General features: G+C 41.2%; 2 protein-coding genes across 4 annotated transcripts in view; one reads left to right on the top strand and one right to left on the bottom strand.

Annotated features, from left to right (window-relative positions):
• The window catches only part of ERICH6 (glutamate rich 6), a 33001-nt gene extending 14498 nt beyond the window's left edge, over positions 1 to 18503 (bottom strand). Inside the window, exons 1-10 of the mRNA XM_060149622.1 lie at positions 18308 to 18503; positions 17472 to 17529; positions 12947 to 13038; positions 9560 to 9622; positions 9207 to 9262; positions 8990 to 9106; positions 5918 to 6031; positions 4585 to 4742; positions 4077 to 4147; positions 3088 to 3233 (exon numbers count right to left, since the gene is read on the bottom strand). Of these exons, the coding sequence (XP_060005605.1) occupies positions 3088 to 3233; positions 4077 to 4147; positions 4585 to 4742; positions 5918 to 6031; positions 8990 to 9106; positions 9207 to 9262; positions 9560 to 9622; positions 12947 to 13038; positions 17472 to 17494 (840 nt within the window). The 5' untranslated portion in view covers positions 17495 to 17529; positions 18308 to 18503. The remainder of the gene's footprint in view (positions 1 to 3087; positions 3234 to 4076; positions 4148 to 4584; positions 4743 to 5917; positions 6032 to 8989; positions 9107 to 9206; positions 9263 to 9559; positions 9623 to 12946; positions 13039 to 17471; positions 17530 to 18307) is intronic.
• The window catches only part of SELENOT (selenoprotein T), a 90682-nt gene that overhangs the window by 67198 nt on the left and 2640 nt on the right, over positions 1 to 20844 (top strand). The window contains exons 6-7 of one of the 3 annotated variants that reach the window (XR_009540628.1): positions 9964 to 10132; positions 15976 to 16295. The gene's annotated coding sequence lies outside the window, so the exon portion shown is untranslated. Of the gene's footprint in view, positions 1 to 9963; positions 11504 to 15975; positions 16911 to 20844 lie in introns of those variants that run through there. The other 2 variants (XR_009540627.1, XM_060149624.1) reach the window with 2 other exon arrangements.

Here is a 20844-nt window from a genome sequence, read left to right as displayed (position 1 = left end):
ATCGTACTACTGCTTTTTTTTTTTTTTTTGGTCTAATAGTCCTCTCAATTATTGAGAGAAGCAGGCTAAAGTATCCCATTATGATTATGGATTAAATTTTTTTCCCTTTTACTTCCGTGAAATTTTGCTTTATATTTTTTGAGGCTATGTTAATAGGGGAAACATATTTTGTAACATTATACCTTCCTGGTGGATTAAAACTTCTGTCACTGTGAAGTGGTCCTCTATCTCACTGATGTTCTTTAATATTTTCATGATACGTCATTTTTGTTTATTTATATTTAATCTTTTTGTATCCTTTTATTTTATTTTTTATTTATTTTATTTTACTTTTGGCTGTGTTGGGTCTTTGTTGCTGCTCACAGGCTTTCTCTAGTTGCAGCGAGCGGGGGCTACTCTTCGTTGCGGTGTGTGGGCTTCTCATTGCAGCGGCTTCTCTTGTGGAGCACGGGCTTTAGGCGCACAGGCTTCAGTAGTTGCAGCATACGGGCTCAGTAGTTGTGCCTCGTGGGCTCTAGAGTGCAGGCTCAGTAATTGTGGTGCATGGGCTTAGTTGCTCCACGGCATGTGGGATCTTCCCAGGCCAGGGATCAAACCTGTGTTCCCTGTGCTGGCAGGTGGATTCTCAACCACTGCGCCACCAGGGAAGCCCCTATCCTTATATTTTAGATATAGTCTCTTGTAATCAGTTTATGGTTGGAATTTTTCCTTAAAAAAGTTGTCAGGCAGTTTTTGTTTATTAACTGAAGCATTTACTCTATTTACATATAACTACTGACATTCCTTGACGTGTTCTATTTGTCCTCTGTTATGTGTTTTTCTTTTCCCTTATCCTTTCTTATCTTTTGGGGGGCATTTAAAGTGAATTATTCTAATTTTTTTGCTCTGCCTCTGATAGCTTGGAAGTTATACTCTCTACTTGTTATTTTTCTGGCTACCCCAGAAATTTCAGCAAGCAAAGTTAATTTATCAAAGTCTGAGTTTAAACTATGTTTGCCCTTCTCCCAAACCAAGGACTTTTATAACACTATAATTGCATTTAGCTTTCTTGCCAAATCATGTACTATTTTTTCAAGTATTTTTACTCTATACCGTTTCTTGAAAGTCCTTGAGCCATTATTATTATTATTGTTTTATCAGTCAACTTTTAGTTTTATACATATATCCCATGAACAGTTTTCTTTGCTCTTCATCTTTCTTGAATCTCATACTATCCAACTACACAAAGTACATTCTTTAGAATTCCTTTTAGTCAGAGGCTACTAGTGACAAACTCTGTTTTGCCAGACCATGTCTTTTGGGGGCATATTTTAATGAAAGATATTTTAACTGGGTATAGGCTTGTAGACTGACTGTTATTTTCTTTCAGCACACAGAAGACATTATACTGGCTTCCATTGTTGCTGTTGGGAGGTTATCTGATTTCTAACTGTTCTCTTTTAAATGTAAACAGACTTCTTTTTCTCTGCTAATCTTTAGATTTTCTTTTTGTCTTTGTGCAGTTTCACTGTACTGTGTCTAGGATTTATTTTTATTTTACTTTATTTTATTTTTTTAATTCATCCTGCTTGGGATTCTTAAATCTGTGAATAGGTCTCTTTTATCAGTTTTGGAAAATTATCATCCATTCTCTCTTCAAATACTGCCTCTGCCTGATTATCTTTTTCCTCTCCTTCTGGGATTCTGAACAAATACATTTTAGACCCTTCATTCTATTTTCATATTATACACACTTTTGTGTATTCCTTACCTTTTTTTGCCCCCATGTAAATTTTGATAGTTTTCTTTTAACCTTTCTTTCAGGTCATTAGTTCTTTCTTTAGTTGGGTCTAACCTGCATTTAACTCTCATCTTTTAAGTTTTTAATTTCAGTTTTTGTATTTTTCATTTCTAAAGTTCATTTTTTTCTTTTCAATTGTATGTCCCTTTATAGTTTTCTGTTCCCTCCATATATCTTCAAGCTGATCTTTTGTTTTCATAAACATAGTTAGATTACTTCAGTTTTCGAAGTCTTTGTAGATCTTCTCTTATTGATACTAATCCTCTGAGTTTTCATTTGTGGTGTTGAGTTTCCTTGTGTTCTTAATTATTTTTCACTGTGTGCTGGTAATTGAACTTGAAAGATAATTTGTAGGAGTGATTTCAGGGCTAGATAAGCGACCTTCCTTCAGACAGGATTTGGATTTGATTCTGTCAGAACCTCAGTTCACTGCCATGCCTTAAATTCTGTATCACCCAGGAGAAACAAAACTGGTCTCAGGAGTTTAATTTCTAGGGATCTATTCTGGGGAACTATATTTAGTATAGTGTAAATTTATACACAAAGATATTGAAAGCAATGGTTAAACTATATGAAAAGGCACATAGATATTAAAATGTTAATGTAAGCTATGTAATATCATGGAAAAATTGTTGATAATTAAGTTAAAAGGATAAAAATTACATGTGTAATATAATTACAAGTGTTTTAACAGAAACCTATGCTTAAAAACTGTAGAACAGTGCTGTCTAATAGAACTTGTAGTGACCATAAAAATTTTCTATATCTGCCCTGCAGTATGGTTGCCTTTAGTCACACACAGCTATTTAACACTTGAAATGTGGCTAGCATGACTGAAGAATTACATTTTATTTACTTATTTAATTTAAATTATTTTAAATGAGTTATTTAATTTTAATTATTTTAAATTTGGATAGCCATGTGGAGTATTTGTTACCATATTGGGCAGTGCAGATCTAGATAATATTGAAATATTAATAATGATTTGGGGGATGTGGGTGAGACTTTTGATGATTTTCTCCCATTCTTTTTAGTTTTCTAAAGGGTTCCAAATGTTCCTTACTATACACTGATCACATTTTAAAGTAAAAAAGCTTTAACCAAAATACCCCCTCATAAAACATATGTAAAGCATTGTTATAAAGTCTAGTATAAGTTAAAAGGCCAAGTCCATACCAATTCTTTTTGACAAATAGTTAAATGTGTCATGTAGCCACGCTGCCATATTCATCATGACAGCTTTTATAATTTTAGGTAAAACTGATTTTTAAAGAGTAGCAAATAAAAAAAAATTACAAGCTAATTACCTTTCCACATGCTATCCTAGAATCACAACAAACAATGGATATATTTCTTTCGTCTAGTTGATAATCAGTTAGTTCTTCCTTAGCTGACTCTACTTCTGGAATATCCATGGAAAGTTGATAAGAAATTGTTTTAAACTGCTTTGCATCTAATGGGAAAAGAATCACATGAAATACATATACGATGTTTAAAACTTTCCAAAACCTCTCTTCTAAAATGAAATTGCAAACTCTGTTACGGATGCATTGATTCATTGGACATTTTTTTAATGGAAGAAAAATGAGGACCTCCTTCTTTTGTTTAAAAAAATGAGAAATTCTCATTTGGTTGAAAGAAAAATAATGATGATTTTCATTACGTGGAATTTTCTGGCCTTAGGTTTAGTAGAAAACAGTTGAATACCAAGGAATTTTATACTAGGGGTTTCGTTGAAAAAAAAATCTTCTCTAAGTATCTTTTCAATGGCTCTGAGTCACAGAGGAGGAGCCTGATGCTCAGAAATATTAAATAATTTATCCCCAATTGGGCAGCCTATGAGGAGAAAAGCAAGGACATAAATCCAGAACTTCTGATTCTAAAATCGGTGCCCCTTCAGTCGTACCAGTACTACAGCTATACTGGCCAGCTGACCGATGGGGCCTGCCTATAAGAAAGGAATCTGATTTGTTTTTGACAGATTTTCCATATCCTAGCTTGAAACAAAATGGAATGTATGTTTGATAAAATGAGAGACAATGAACTCAAAAGCTCTTTCTAGCTATCTGTAAAGTGCTCTATAGATGTTGCTAATTTATTTCAATCAATAACAACAGTGAGCTGAAGACTAAAAGCTTCAAAAGCCAGATGACGGAAAAGCGGGATTTTCTGAGCCATTTTGACTGATGTATTGACCAAAATGAAAAATTTAAATGTTATTTTTAGAATATGTCAATTTTTGCTCTTGGTCAAACGTGAGCTTTCTGATCTATAACATCAGTGTTAAGGAACTTACCTTCTTCAGAGAAAGTAGTCTGTTCTTTTGTAAACATTGCATAGTGTTGGGCCATTCGTCGCTCCAGTTTTCTACAAAATCAAAAGATGATGCATAAGTCTGAAATATGTTGGAAGTTTAAAACAGTATACTATAAATTTTTACTGTTTAAACGCTATTCCTTGTTATTTTTATCTGTTACTACTTGTGAATCAAGTCATTTAATCAGTGTGCGTGTGTTTCTACTATATTTAGTGGACAGATTTCTCCAATATAGGAATTCTGAATTGCCCTGAGAATTTGGGATTGGCAAATTTCTACTCTAAGTCAGTGAGTTCACTGAGTTTCTGAAATCTTCTGACTCTTACAGTGTCCACCAGGAATTGCAGTAGGTTTGCTTTGGCCAATTTTTGTTTCTTCACTGGGAATGCATCTTCAAAATTATCTATTTTGAGAAAATGAGGTTCATTTTACAAAAAACTAACTAAGTGGGCCTATCTGAGTTTCAATATCAAAGGCTCACTGTTACCTCCGCAAAGCTTTTTCCTTTGCTTTGAGTCTGTCGACTTCACTGCCGTGGGCGGCATGAGGGTCAATACAGATTAATTCAGCTTTAGAGCTTTGGATTTTTTGTTTTCCCTCATAGATGTAGTCAATCAGGTTTTGGAAATAACTACAACAGGAGGTCTGAAAAACAGAGTTCATTTTCATCTCATCAGTCCTAGATGATAATTACAGGAGGGAAAAAAACCCCAAAAATGTTAATGGGGTTTTGGATAACAATCTATCATAACATTTTTTTGGTAACAGTTTTATTGAGATATAATTCACATATCATACAGTTCACCCATTTAAAGTGTACAAGTCAATGGTTTTTAGTGTTGGGTTGGCCAAAACATTCGCTCAGGTTTTTCCATAACATTGTAGGAAAAACCCGAACGAACTTTTTGGCCAATCCAATATAGTCACAGAATTTTGCAACCATCACAACAATCAATTTTAGAAACTGAAACCTGTACCCATTAACAGTTACTCCTTATTCTCCTCTCGTCTCAGCCCCTGGCAGCCACTAATCTATTTGCTGTCTTTATAGATTTGCATACAACATGTGGTACTTTGTGACTTGCTTCTTTCACATAGCAAATATTTTCATTTATGTCATAGCATGTATAAGTACTTCATTCCTTTTTATGGCTGCATAATATTTCATTGTATGGATACCCCACATTTATTTACCCTTTCATCTGTTGCTAAATGTCTGGGTTATTTTCACTTTTTGGCTGTTATGAATCATGCTGCTGTGAACATTTGTATACACGTTTCTGGGTGGACATATGGTGTTAATTTTCTTGGGTATATACTTAGGAATGGAATTGTTTGTTGGGTTATATGGCATCTGTATGTTTAACTTTTTGAGGGATTGCCCGACTGTTTTCCAAAGCGGCTGCATCGTTTTATATTCCCCTTCAGCAGTGTATGAGGGTTCCAGTGTCTCTACATCCTTGTTATTATCTGTCTTTTGGGTTATAGCCATCCTAGTGGGTGTGAAATTGTATCCCATTGTGGTTATGATTTGCGTTGCCCTGACGGCTAACATGTAACTCTCTTAAGAATGGCAATGCAGGGAATCCTCTGGCAGTGCAGTGGTTAGGATTCTGGGCTTTCACTGCTAGGGTCCCAGGTTCGATCCCTGGTGAGGGAACTACGATCCCACAAGCCACGCAGTGCAGCCAAAAAAAAAAAAAAAGAAAAAGAAAAAGAAAGGCAATGCATTGGAAAGATGCAGAAGAAAATACTACTTATGCTTAAATTAGTGTCTAAAAATAACACTATTTCCTCCATGAACCTGCTTTAGAACTTACCTGTTCTACTAGTTCAGAGCTATTGTAGTCACAGGAAAGATCCACATTGGAGAGAAATGGTCTTAGATCGCTCCCACAGAACTCACACGTGGGCGATACCTCCTCCTCTTCTCTCTTCAGAGGGGAGAAAAAAAAAATGAAGACATGCCCACAAGGAGGCCCAGAGCCTCTCAGAGCAGGCGGAGCCAGAGCCCTGGACAGGGCCAGCGAATGTCCAGTCAGACAACAGGTTGATGAGGGGTGTACAAACCTGCTTGAGAACTCCTGTCAGACAACATGAGGGCTCCCAGCGGTGCTTCGTAGGGAACTTTCAGGGGTCTGAGATCCTATATCAGAAGGCACGAAGCCAGCAGGATCTGTGTATTCCAGAAATGAGACATCATTTCTATTCAAGGGCTCTTAAGGGCTGGGGAGGCGGAAGTGGTGTTTTGGAGGCCTCTGTCTGGTGCAGTTCGTTGGGGTGCAGCTGAGCCCATCAGGAGCTCTGTGGGTCCTTGGGATGCCTCCTCAGTGTAAGAAGAAAGTTGCAGAAATGATTTTACTGTTGACATCAGTGTCCCTTGTCGAGCAGGGGGAGGTACAGTGTGTGACTAGATGCGGGACACAAAGGATAACACATATTTGATTTTGTGTAAATGGTCTAAGGTGTTTAAATACCATAAACTCTTTCAAGACGTGTCGGCTAAGGGCTTCCCTGGTGGCGCAGTGGTTGAGAGTCCACCTGCCGATGCAGGGGACACGGGTTCGTGCCCCGGTCCGGGAAGATCGCACATGCCACGGAGAGGCTGGGCCCGTGAGCCATGGCCGCTGGGCCTGCGCGCCCGGAGCCTGTGCTCCGCAACGGGAGAGGCCACAGCAGTGAGAGGCCCGCGTACCACAAAGATAAATAAATAAATAAAAATTAAAAAAGAAGTGTCAGCTAAGAAAAAGTCTTGACATTACCATGTGGGCCACTGTTTACAATGCTCAACTTTCGAAAATAAATTAGAGTCCTTTCTCAAGGGAAGCCCCAGTTGGGGCACCACATTCTCCTATCTGTGCTGTGAAGGTAATCCAGGAGGGGAGGGGAGGCTAGGGAACGCAAGAGGAGGCTGGGAGTTACGGGCGCAGGTGACTCAGTGAGGGGTGGATGCACTATGGCCCTCTTAGTGATCTGAGGTCATGGCTGTGACTACAGAGCGTCCTGGCAGGTGAGCAGCCAAGCCTCGGCACAGGCCTCCAGGAAAAGACCCAGATCATGACTTGCATGTCATGAAACCACCAGGGCACCTGCAGTTGCCATGGAAACCATTCTCCGAGCCTGGCAAAGTGACCGCCATGGGGCCAAAGGGTGACTGAGATGGCCGGTGCAGCCAGGGACCCTAGAGTACAGTCCAGTATAATTAGGCCATGGAAAGTACCCGATAATAAGTACTGCACATCGCTGAAAGCAGAGCACTCAGGGAGGAAAGCCTTGTAAGAGAGAGATGGTGGTGACGAATCCAGGACAGCTACCAAATGATGGGATGGGCAGGAAGAGCTTGGCAACGCCAGGCCAGCTACAGACTGTGCTGCCAGCATCTCGGTAGTGAACTCCTCTGCCCATGGCCCCTTCACCCCTTCACTCCTTCACCTGGGGGCGAAGTAAGTAAAGATGCTTCAAAAGACATGAGTGGGGTTGGAATTTCCACCTCAAGAGGGTGTGGCTGAAGAGGAGAGCTGGCCAACCAGCTGCTGCTGCCCCTGAACTAGACCAGTGTCCAGGCCCATCTCAGAAGACCTGAAAGGTTGGCCCAGGGATGCAGGGGGAGCCAGCCCTGTCCAGGGGCCGGTGTAGGGACAGCTCTGTGGAAGGAAGTCCCCAAGGCCTTCCTCATGTTCAGGCGCATCTCTGGGTGTCAGGGGAAGAGAGCTCAAGAAACTTCCTGGATACAAGCCTTTGTGCTTCAGAAAAAGGAAGGTGCTATGTTTGAAGAAAGAATTTCAGCCTGAAGAGTCTGTAAGGTGACCATAAAATTTAGAAACCTGGGCAAATATAAACAGTAAATGTTGACTCATATTACGTTACGTGATGTATTTAATGTGTTACCATGCATTAGATCGCATAGTTCAACGTGCTGCACAAAATGACAGTGAACACCAACCACATTGGTGCATCCACACGGCATTCCCGTCAACGCCTGCACACGCATCTGTGCCGTCCTGCCTCACATGATTGGTATCTCTGATTTCAGTGAATAAGCCTGTACCTTTAGTGTACCCCAAAAGAAGTAATCAAGGAGGTTCCAGTCTGGGGAGTGTGCAGCTCTCTCCACATGGCCATGCCCTGCAAGTTTGGAAATAATCATACCACCGGTCAGTCCCTTACCTCTGTGGCAAGGCAGGGTGGTTTGTGTCCTGTTGGAATTACTAAGGTGACCTCTCCCTTGCCCATTGAATGCAGACATTAATTGGTCATTTAATGTGATCAAATACAGCTAACGTTCACCTGTGCTGCCTGGCTTTATGACCACTGTTATAGGCTGAGTTGTGCTCCCCCAAAGGCTCTGTTGAATTTCTAACCCCTGGTACCTGTGAATGTGGCCTGACTTAGAAACGGGGTCTCTGCAGATATAATCAAGTTAAGATGAGGTCATTAGCGTGGGCGCTAATCCAATATGACTGGTGCCCTTGGAGAAGAGGAACATTTGGACAGAGACACACAGAGTGTGCTGGGACAACCAAGGCAGAGATTGGAGTGATGCAGCCAAAAGCCAAGGAATGCCAAGGATTGACGGCCACCACCAGAAGCTCAGAAGAGGCAAGGAGGGACTCTCCCCTCCAGGTTAGACTTGCTGACACGTTGATTTTGGACTTCCAGCCTTCAGAACTGTGGAACAATACTTTTCTGTCGCTGTAAGCCACCTAGTTTCTGGTATTTTGTTCCAGCAGCCCTAGGAAACGAATAGAGCCACCCTAAGTGCTATTCCAAGTAAATGAGCTCCTTGCCTTTTTTTTGTAAAAGTATGTTCACTGTCTTTTGTGCAGATCATCATGGGGCTTTTTATACCATTTATTACAGTAAAAGCAAAAAGAAATATAAATGAAAATTACCTTGAACTTAATGCCTAAATTGGAACTCTCTTGTTTGAATGTGAGAATAGATGGTGGTCCGATGCTGGGTAGTGTTCTCAGAGAGGGCTCAAAAAGTGTTATGAAGTCTTCCTTAAACTAAATTTTAGAAAGAGGGAGAAAGAAAAAAATTGAAGATTGAATAAGTGATTTTTACCATGAGTTCAGTGTACTAGTTGGACTGATAAACATTTCTTACCTCCAGCTCACATAAAATATTTAGTTTTGGCTCTTCTGGGTTAATTACCCATTTTGCTGAAGACAAAAAGACAGATTTAGAAGGAATGTTTGAAAACTTTGTGCAGTGTATTCCATTTTCTCTAGTTTGAAGATCCTAGCCCATGACACACACTGACTCACACACACACACACACACACACACACACACACGTGCTGTCTAAATGCCCTGAAACCCTACCTTCACCACCTTCTTGCATATACTCCTAGGGGAGCTCTTTTCTAAAGGGGTTGGACACCGTCCATGTTAAGGCTGGTTTCCTAAGGGCAGTTTGCCTTTGCCAGGAGAGGGGATGATGCCAAACATCCAGTTACCTCTTAATTTAGAAGCTAGATTTTCAGATTCATCTTCCTTCTCTACAGAGGGCACTTCCTTCTCTGTAAAAAGAGTGTACATTTGTCATCAATCCTGACAGAGGATGAAAGAAGTCTAATAGAAAAGAAAATATGCCTCTTGGAAAAATAAGTGCCCTTTTTGTGTTTTATTTTTAATTTTTTTTGCCTTTTCCCAAATAACATTTTGTCAACAGTAAGTAAAAAACAGAGAAGACTCACCACTAATGAATCACATTAAAAAATGCTTCCTTGCTTCTTTTTAGTCGTAGAATGTTACACGAATGCATATTTTATTTGATTATAATCATGGTTTGCAGACACTTTTGTGTTCTGCCTTTTAAAATTACTGTTCTGTCTAATTTATGACTGTTATTCTGCAAAAGATTTTTCAGGGAAAAGAGTGCTGGCGTGGGGTGAGAGGGCGGTTCCCAGTTCAAGACAGTGAACTAAACCACCAGAATAATTCCCTCTGCAGATTCCAGGGCAATACTGGAAATGGGGAAGACAGCCATCTATCAACACACGAGCCGCTTGGAGTAAATATCTGGAAAGGTAAGCAGACAGGACTGGGATGATGAAAAACCAATCAGAACAACCTACAATGAAGCAGAGGTAAAGGGAGAGGGCAGACCCATTTTCCCTGTATAGCCAGGGCTGGTGCTGGAGAAAGAGGTGGGCTTCAGAAAATGACATACTTCATATGTTGAGTACCTGAACAATTTAAAAATATGTTTTGGGCATTTTGCCCAACAGGAATACCAGCACAGTTATTAAAAAACAAACAAACGAATGAACAAGACTTTCATTAAGGCATTATTTGTCATAGGGAAGAGGTCAAAACACAAAACCAAACCAAACCAAACAACCCTGCAACATCTAACAATCAGATGTATTCATAAGTCACAGTAACTGTAGGTATATAAGGCAATACTACATAGTCATTTCAAGGAATTAGATCAATATTTCCTGACATGGAAAGATGTCCCTGATACACTGCTAAGTAAAAAAAATTAAAGACGAGATAAAACTGCTGTTATTCACAGGAAATGTAATTGTCTAGTGGACTTTTAACTGATAAAATATTAGAATAAGAAAGTTCAGCAAGGGAATCAGATACAAAATTAATGCATTGAAATCAATAGTTTTCCTATACATTGACAATAACCAATTAGAAAATATAATAGGAAAAAAAGATTCCAATTATTACATCAATAAAAGACAACTGTAAAACACCTAGGAATAAACTAATAAGAGGTGCATATCAGTTGTCTATGAAAAAAACCTACAAAAAAAGATATGAAAAAATTGAAAAGGTACATTAGGTTCCTGCTGTTAAACTAATCAAACAAGGAAGCCACTAGATGAGGGGGCTCTACCACCTCCCACCTCATCTCCCTTCTCCAGTCAGTAACTCTTCTTGCCTGCTCACTTGATGCCAGCCCCTGGATGCCAGCTGTTGTGCTGTACTACTGTACTTTTCAAGGGACTGTACTGTAAGATTAAAAATGTTTTCTTAATTTTTTTGTTTTTCATGTATTATTTGTGTGAAAAGTATTATAAACCTATTACAGTAAAGTACTATATAGCTGATTGTGTTAGTTGGGTACCTAGGCTAACTTCGTTGGACTTCGAACAAATTGGACTTACGAACACACTGTCGGAATGGAACTCGTTCGTATGTAGGTGACCTACTGTAATGCAACCTTGAGCAACAGCCAAATGATTTCCTTGCTTTGCTCCCACGACTTCTCTATAAAAACCTCTCCTTAGCTCTTGTCTGTGGACATAACCACTTCTGGTTTGGTGCTACCTGTTTCCAATCCACATCTGCTCAAATAAACTCTTAAAAATTTGAAAATGCCTCAACTTATCTTTGAACGCTGCAGAGCAGGACCAAAGAATCAACTTGTCAAACTCCATTGAAAAACTTCATCACAATTACATTGAATATATAGATTAATTTGGGAATAATTAACATGTTTTAATATTAGGTTTAATATATTGATATTAATTATACGTCTACTTTTTAATTTTTTAAAAAAATTATTTATTTATTTTTGGCTGTGTTGGGTCTTCATTTCTGTGCGAGGGCTTACTCTAGTTGCGGCGAGCGGGGGCCACTGTTCATCGCGGTGCACAGGCCTTTCACTATCGCTGCCTCTCTTGTTGCAGAGCACAGGCTCCAGACGCGCAGGCTCAGTAGTTGTGGCTCACGGGCCTAGTTGCTGCGCGGCATGTGGAATCTTCCCAGACCAGGGCTCGAACCCGTGTCCCCTGCGTTGGCAGGCAGATTCTCAACCACTGTGCCACCAGGGAAGCCCAAATTTTTAATTTTTATGTTAGATTGTGTCACTCCTCTGTGCAGACCCTCCAGTGACTTCCCACTTCATTCTCATTGAGTAAGATTTGGTCCTCATTGTCTCTGATTTTATCCCGTAGGGCTCACCTCCTTACTTACCCCACTGCAGCCAAGCTGGCTGCCTCCTTGTTCTAGAAGGAAGCACTTGTTCTTCCCTGTGCCTGGAACACTCTTCCCCCAGAGATCATTATCACTCTCTCTCCTCCTTGAGATCTTTACTCAAATATTTCAGCTTCTCAGTGAAGATTTCCCTCAGCATCCTGGGTAAGCTTGTACCCATCTACCCAACATTTCCCATCCCTCTCCCTGCTTTATTTTCCTCCTTAGCACTTACATTATGTAAGATATTGTGTATTTCCTTACTTTGTGTATCATTTATCTCGCTATTACTTCCACCTCCCACACTTTAATAGAAGACCATTGAGACAGGGGGTTTGCCTGCCCTATTCATTGCTGTTACCTTAGAACAGGAAACTGACCTATGACAGGTGCTTGGTGTGTGCTCAATAAACATCTCATGAATAAGTGATATAACATAAAACAATAAAATTGAAAGGAAAGGCTATTCATAACGATCACTTCTGAGGAATATACTGGGATAATTTAAAAACTTAATGTTTACATTATATTTTTCTTAATGGTTTGATGTTTTAAAAACGGCACGCATGTTACGTCTATAATAAAAAATAAAGATGTGTTTCAAAATATGATGGCAGGTTATGTCTTGATGTGAACACAGGTGCTACCATTTATTAAAGGCTCAGTGCCAAGGAGTTTAAATGTTGAGTTTCATTTTGATCTTCATAACAGTCCTGTTACAGAAGGATTATTAAGGCCAACAGAGAAAGAAACAGAGTCAATGAGGTTAAGTGACTTGCCCAGTTGTCATGGTGTTAGTTTGTTTTGGGGCTGGGATTCAATCCTAGCTCTCCTGGCCATTTACACCAGTGCCCTTTCCAGTGTACAATCCCATCTCCCAGCAAAAGCTAAAAAACCAAACTACTCACTCGGCTGCTGCATGCCTGACAATTCTTGAAGCCAACTTTCTTCTGTTTGTACTGATGTTGAAATTCTTGGATACAGATTGTGATAGACAGCCCTGAAATTTAGACAAAATGTTAGTTTTCAGTATACCTATAGAGTTGTTAGCAGTTCTTCTAAATCTAGTACATTTAACAATCAAATAACAGATGTTCTTAGAAGATCCTGATTTCTTTTTCCTTTGAAATATTTTCTTCCGTTCTGTGTCTTCAGTAAAGTCAGGCACAGTGTGTTTGCATCATATCTGTTCTTTGCAAAGCACTCCTCTCTCAATCCTGGAGGCTCCCAATACCGTATTATTTCTCTCACGGAGTAAATTACTACCCCTCTATCTGTGCTGTGTGGTGGTGGTGGTGGTGGCGATGATGGTATGTGTGTTTAAACATTTACTTGAATTTAAATTAGAACGTGTTGTTCATTTTAAAATAGCTTTAAAATAATCCAAGCTCTTTTTAAAGGGCTGAAGTTAAATGCGTTGTAATTAAGCAATCTGTATTCTTTCCACAAGCAGTTTAACCAGTTAATTACCATCTGCATGATAGGAAGCAGGAATTTATTGACTTTTACTAGCTAAAATGACTGTTACTGGTAACAAGTAAACAATACCTATTGCTTTTCAAGTTCCTTTGCCTCTTTGAATTTCAATTTTTTTTGCCATAATTTGCTGGCTCTTCTAAAATTATCCAACAAAATTTCCCAAATAATTTAGTCAACTTTAGGATTGTCACTTTTTCACCTTTCTCAGTTCTCTTATGTCTCCACCTTCCTTTTTCGGTGCTTTGTTCCTTGAAACATTGTGTGTTGAGAACTCCTCTGCAGAAGCCACCTGAACAAGTGTCTGGGGGAGTCCTGATTGTCTAAGTTCCCATGTAAAAAAGTTATGGGACCAAGAGTAAAGGAACATTGACGAGCAATCCCTAGACAACATTTTACATTTCAGTGTTTTCCCAATACAGTAGTTAACAAAATCAATACATAACTCATCTAGGTCTCTGCCTCCCTTGAACCAACATGAAAGATTGTTTCTGAAATTCTGTGTAAAGATGGCAGACATTGGAGGATAAGAACAAAATTAACATTTCCTGAGAACTTACTGTGTTGTAGTAGATACATAGTAGTTGCTTTACTTACATTACTTCATTTATCTTTACAAAAACCAATCAAGGTAGGAATTAGTATACCCTTTCCTTTTTTTTAAAATTTTTATTGGAGTATAGTTGATCTACAATGTTGTGTTAGTTTCAGGTGTACAACAAAGTCAATCAGTTATATATATACATATTTCCACTTTTTTTTTTTTTAGATTCTTTCTCCATATAGGCCATTACAGAGTATTGAGTAGAGTCCCCTGTGCTATACAGCAGGTAGTATTCCTTTTCTATAGGCAAGGAAATCGAGGCTCTGGGGGGCCTTCTCAAAATCAAACATGGCAGAGGCAGATGGGGCCCAGACCTATTTGGTTCCAAAACCTGTGTTTCTCCAGATTCATCTGCCTCCTAAAGTTTGCCCCAGAATAGTAATAGGGCAATTAAAAGTAGAAATTGAGCCGATATTGGTTGCATTTCTGTTTCTTTTAAGGACAGATTTCCTTAAAAACACAATCTCACCAAATTCACCAGAGAATGCTTTGAAGCACAGAAGAAGCATCTTCTTAGGAAGATTTATGAGGAGAAATTAAGAATTTGATTTAGGAAAGAAAAGTTCCCATATGATAGAAAGTCCAGGTCAAGATGGCACCTGAACACGCAATTCTCCCCTTCCTTCCAAGATCTTATTGAACTAACACTTCAAAGCCACAAACAAGCAATAGCCCTGGAAAACAAGAGTGGTGTCATCAGTAGCCAAGTAATATTGAAGAAGTCCTTGAAAGAAAGAAAATAAATGGCCTCAGGTTGATGGAAAACTAGAGCAGAGACCGCCACAGCTCAAGATAAGAGACACAAGTAAAGTTCTTCCAAAGGGAACTCCTGAGAAGCTCCTAGCCCAGACTCGACCAAATGCACAGGGGAGGGGGCTGGAGATGGTCATCAGGGTAGTTCAAGGAGTGAACATGGGACAGCTGGCCAGTCAGACCCCTTCCTCTCCTCTTACACGGGGCAGTTGGCAGCAGTTGTGTTTATTTCCGGATGAAGCCCGAAGAACTGGTTTCTAAAAAGCCTGCCTGGGGAAGTTTAGGTCTGAAAGAGAAGCAGAGTGCAGGATGAGTTACTCAGGACCTACCCAATAGGCTTGGGTGAAAGAGGAGGAAGGGAGAGTCCCATGAAAGAAATGCATGAGGAACTCCAGCCACCCAGTAAAGTGTCCTTATCATAACTAGTAATAGTGGGCTTACCCTCCTTGCCTGCTCCCTGCTGACACCCCACAGGAAGCTGGCTGTGACTGCCCTACCCACCCACGCAGGACTCACAGTCAACCTTCCCCTGCCAGCCCAGTCAAGAAACAGAACTACTTGGCTGCAGGACTCCTATCCTAGTTTCAGCTACCTGTCAGTCATTCATTGATAAATACAATGGGATAACCAAGGATTACCAGTCACTGAAGGACAATCCATAGCATGGAATAGAAGGACCAAGAAAAACAAACAGAACAAGTGATCTTGAAAGAAAAAAGAAGAAATACAAAGAACAAATGAGAACTTTAGTATTTTATAACAGTACCCTCAAAGAGATTTAAACACACACACACACACACACACACACCTCTTCAGAGAGTAAGAATCGGTTCTTGGAAATTATATGAATCCCCCAATAAAAAATTCTGTACAAAGGCTACATCATAGCATGTAAACACCAAGAATCTTGAAGATATCCAAGAAGTCCAACAGCCAGCTAGTAGCAGTTCCAAAGGAAAGAATAGAGAAAATGAAGGGGAGGAAATAAATATTAGAAGGGTTTGAAAATCAGACTGATCAGCAATACTGGATACTAGAAGGCAATGAAGCAATGTCTTCGGAGCTCTGAGGGGAAATGGTTTTAAACCCATTCTTTTATTCCAGGTTATATTATTAATAAAGTATGAGGGCAAAAGGAAGAAATTTCAAGACAGGCGAGAACTCAGAAATTTGACTATGCATGAGATCAATATGAAATAATTACCTGGGGAGTTTCTACAGCAAAAAGAAAAGTAATAAAAGAAAGAAAACAATATGGAAAACAAGAAAGTATGGCCGTTGAGCCCAACTCAGAAAAATTGAAGACAACTAAAAACAACTGAGAGTTGAGAAGTTCTTCTTTTAGGAGCCAAGTTTTACAGACATAGGGTTTCATTTTCTTGTGCATGAATGCAGTCACATCATTGGGTTCTTAGCAGGAAATTGTGAGTATTGGTTATTGGGCCTCAATTTTTAGAATCAACTTGTACCCAAAGCACTAAGAGCTAATTATAATTACAGAATATGCAAACACTATAAAACTTGGTAAAGTAATATGACTTTATAGGACTATATATTATATATTTTAATAAAGTCTGTTACATAATTTGTTGTTAATTGGGAGAGGAAAGGGTGAGAGGAGAGAGAGAAGGAAGTAGAAGTGCATTAAGGTGTTAATTTTTCAAAATAGAGTTAATAGTTACTATAAGTCAAGAAGTAGAGGTTTAAATACTTTAAAGTCCTAAAGGTTAGAAAGTATAAAAATAATCTAACTACTGAAAATGGAGAGGAGGGAAGTAGTGTGTTACGTTCCTCAGCTTTCATGGTGGGAAGTCAGTAGCTATGTCAAAGATTAATAAATCAAGGAATGAAAATATGCTATTTAAATTATACTGGAAACAAAACAAACTGTTAACAATATGTTAACTTGGGTGAGTGGAAGTGGGAGCAGAGAAGGGTACAGAAATTTTAAATTTTATAGCTTTGTCTACTTTAATGTTTTAACCATGTACATATATTTTATTAAAATGTTGACTTGGATAAATAAAAACATTAGTGGGGCAGAACAATTCTCTTTCTGCTTAAAAATGGAAATTTGCTTATAAAAGCAAAACTTAGGTGAACAATAATGTGAGATTGTGGACCCATGTTTGGTGTGAGGTTTCAGGGAAGACTGATAAAGATGTTCCAAATGTGTTTCTCTGGTGTCTTCCTATTATAGTTAGAAGTGCTTGGAGGCTAATAGCAATAACAACAAGAAAAAGAAACCGTAATGGCCACTCTCCACCACAGGTGTCCCTGATCACTCCTAAATTTAGCCAATAGAGACTTATGTCCTACAGCCTCATAGCACTTACTGTTGTGCACATGACATTTATGATTTCATGCTATATTAGTAAGTAGACATGTCATCTCTACAGGTAGATAATAAGCCGGTGATGGGCAGGGACCCTATCTATCTCCTCCAAAGTGTCTAACAGTGTAGATTAAAAAACACCTTTTTGAATAAATTGGTTGTAAATGCCCTGGATGATTTTACTCTACTTCCTGACATGTTTATTCCAAAAGTAAACATCAGCTTCAAAAAATAATAATATAGAACACTGAAAACAATTTCTTACCTATCTAAATCCGTTTCAGACATGTCTTTTTTAAATGTCTGAAGTATTTTAGGAAAACCTGTTGAATGAAACATTAAACAATTTAGCCATTCCCTTTAAATCAGTGGCTCTCAAAAGGACAATTTTGCCCCCCAGGAAACATTTAGCAACGTTTAAAGACATTTTTGATTGTCACAGAGCCCGGTAGGGGCTAACTGGCATGGTCAGAAGTGGAGGCCAGGGGTGCTGCTAAACATCCTGTAATGTGTAGTCCATCCAACTGCCCTCAACCCACGCGGCCCCAGCAAAGAATGATCCTGACCAAAATGTCAATGCTGGGAGATGGACAAATCTACTGTAAGTAACCGCTGTGCCTCTCTTTTTAAGGAAGTGGCTGGAGTGGTTTCAGTCCAGGAAGTTAAGCACAAAAGTGAATTATTTTTGGCTGGGCTGTTTCAGTAGCAGAGCGCCCGTAAAGCACTACTTCTTCTTCAGGAGTGGGGTGCGCGCGCGCGTGTGTGTGTGTGTGCGCGCGCGCGCTCGTGTTTGAGGGGGGCGGCGGGGGGAGAGAATGAATGTAAGAGGACGCGGTCACTGAAGGCACGAAGTGTTATAAAATGAGCACTCCGTACAGCACTGCCTGTTTCCAGTTTGACGAGGCTCAACTGTGGACCATCTCAACCGCTCAGCCAAGATTTCAGTGTCTTGAGGGACTGAGATAAGGGTGTGTGTCAAGTCTTGTGTGTATTTGGAAACAGACTGCCGGGTAGACGGAGGCTCTAGAGGAGTTGGACCTGCCCTCCCCTAGGGACAGGGAAGCCTTCGAGGAACGGGTTGGGCGGGCCGGGGAGCGGTACTTTTTGGGGAGGAGGTGCTGGAGGGTGCACTCTCGCTGGCCACCGGCGTCTGGCTCCACTTCAGGCTCGGCGTTCGGCTGAGCGTCGGCGTCGGGCTCAGGCTGGGGCTAACTACGCTGGCTGAGCGGGGACGAAAGGCTTTCCATTCTTCCTCATTGCCATCTCCGAAGGCCAAAAGCTTCCATAAGTACTCCTCGCTGAACCCCCCATCCTGGTCCGCCGCCGCCGCGTCCTCCTCGTCCTCCTCGTTCTCCTCCTCGGGCTTTCTGAAGCTGTGATTAGAGTGCATTTTGGCCGCGGCGGGCGGGAAGCGGCATCGCGGCCAGCGCAGGGGACACCGGCGGGTCTAGGCCTGGGGCGCGCAAGGCCTCCTGTGCGTCCGTCTCCCTGGGCAACGGCCGGCCGCGCGGCCCCCGAGTCTGGAGATTAAAGTCGCAGGACCCTTCAGCCCGGAGGACTGGCGCTGCGGGGAGAGGGGCGGAGAGGCACGGAGCGACCATGGGGGGAACTAGGACCACTGAAAGCTCCTTTCGCACCTGCTCTCCGGAGTCTCGGAGAACCCTGCGGCCTGCCGTGAACTGATCTTCCTTTCAGATCTCTCTCAGCTCCTTTGGAGACAGTCTTTCGAAAATTTTTTTTTTTTTTTTTTTTTTTGCGGTACGCGGGCCTCTCACCGCTGTGGCCTCTCCCGTTGCGGAGCACAGGCTCCGGACGCGCAGGCTCAGCGGCCATGGCTCACGGGCCCAGCCGCTCTGCGGCATGTGGGATCTTCCCGGACCGGGGCATGTACCCGTGTCCCCTGCATCGGCAGGCGGACTCCCAACCACTGCGCCACCAGGGAAGCCCTTTCAAAATTTTTTAAAATTTAAAAAATGGAGGTATGGTCGACTTACAATATTGTATTAGTTTCTAGTGTACAACATAATGATTTCAATATTTTTGTAGACCATACTCCATTTAATTTTATTATAAAATATTGGGGAGCCAGTCTTTTTCTTTTTGGACTGGGGAGGGGGCGTGGCTACTATCTATGGGCACCCATAAGGCCTCTTGGTAGTGCTGATGCCGGCGTTTGGGTGCTTGCTGGAGCTTACAATAAAACTTTATTTACAAAAGCTGGCACTGGTCCTTGGTCGTAGTTTGCTGGCTTGGTTTTTTAAAACACTGCCTTAAATATTGTTTATCTTGATTAGTGAGATTTTTGATGCCGCTTACCTTTTGCGACCGAGGTGAGTGCCTTGCTCTAGTCCAGGGCCTGATTGATGCTTGTTTCATCCATCCATCCAGGAGGTGGAAAAAGCTTGAGGCATCTGGCCACCAAGGCATCTCCTGCGTCTTTCTGGGGCTTTGTTTTCAGCTCATTGTACTTGTTACCCCCGGAGCCAGAAACCAGCTCGGGTTTGGCTGCTCATTGCTCAAAAGTTGATGGTCAAGAAGCAAGGGTAGGTGGAAAAAGAAAGGGGCTTTGTTCAGGAAGCTGGCAACCTGGGGAGGTGGCGAACTAGTGTCCCCCAAACCATCCCGCAATGGCCAGATCAGAGTGCAAGAGCCTTTAAAGGAAAGCTCCAAGGATGTGCAGGCCGGGGCTATGTGCAGAGCAGCACAGTCAGCTCTGACCATCATCTTGAAACTGGTCATGCGGTGGTCTGGTCAGCGTCATCTTGATTGTTTTAAGCACAGTAAGTCTTCAGCTCCAGGATCGGTGTGTTGCCATTTTCTTGAGGCCAGTCCCTGGAATGGCGCTAGCCATAGGTTCAGTACTGCTCAGAACGGAGCAGCTTATATTATGACTACAGTCTGGTCATCATGCAGTTAGCTTTTTCCCTCTTTTGGTGGTTATAGTATCTGCAAAACAACTCAGGAATGTGTCTCAGGTATTGTTATCTATGTCCTTCAGGGAGAACTAAAGATTCTGTGACTGCTCTTTGGCTGATTTCCTGTTTATTTATTTATTTATTTTTGGCTGCGTTGGGTCTTCGTTGCTGTGCGCGGGCTTTCTCTAGTTGTGGCGAGCGGGGGCTACTCTTCGTTGCGGTGCACGGGCTTCTCATTGTGGTGGCTTCTCTTGTTGAGGAGCACAGGCTCTAGGCATGCGGGCTTCAGTAGTTGCAGCATGCGGGCTCAGTAGCTGTGGCACTCAGGCCCTAGAGCGCCGGCTCAGTAGTTGTGGCGCACGGGCTTAGTTGCTCCATGGCTTGTGGGATCTTCCCAGACCAGGAATCGAATCTGTGTCCCCTGCATTGGCAGGCAGATTCTTAAGCACTGCACCACCAGGGAAGTCCCGATTTCCTGTTTAAATTGTTACCAGTTCTCTAGGTCTAATTGCTATTTTTGTCACTACATGTCTACATCCTTTCAATCATTAATTCTTGAACCAGGCTTTTGTGACTCAGGGGAGGCTCCTAGGAGACTAAAGCCTTCTTCTACAAACAAGAAACAGGGGACACAGAAGAACTTTTGTACCTGGGAGGGTCCCGCAGGATCCTGCTTGGTTTCATACTTGCTAAAATTTGTGTAAGATATTTGTATACACACAA

This window comes from Lagenorhynchus albirostris, chromosome 5 (assembly GCF_949774975.1).
Source record: "Lagenorhynchus albirostris chromosome 5, mLagAlb1.1, whole genome shotgun sequence".
Lineage (NCBI taxonomy): Eukaryota > Metazoa > Chordata > Mammalia > Artiodactyla > Delphinidae > Lagenorhynchus > Lagenorhynchus albirostris.
The sequence above is the reverse complement of the archived record's forward strand: the minus strand, read 5'-3'. Positions and strand labels throughout refer to the sequence as shown.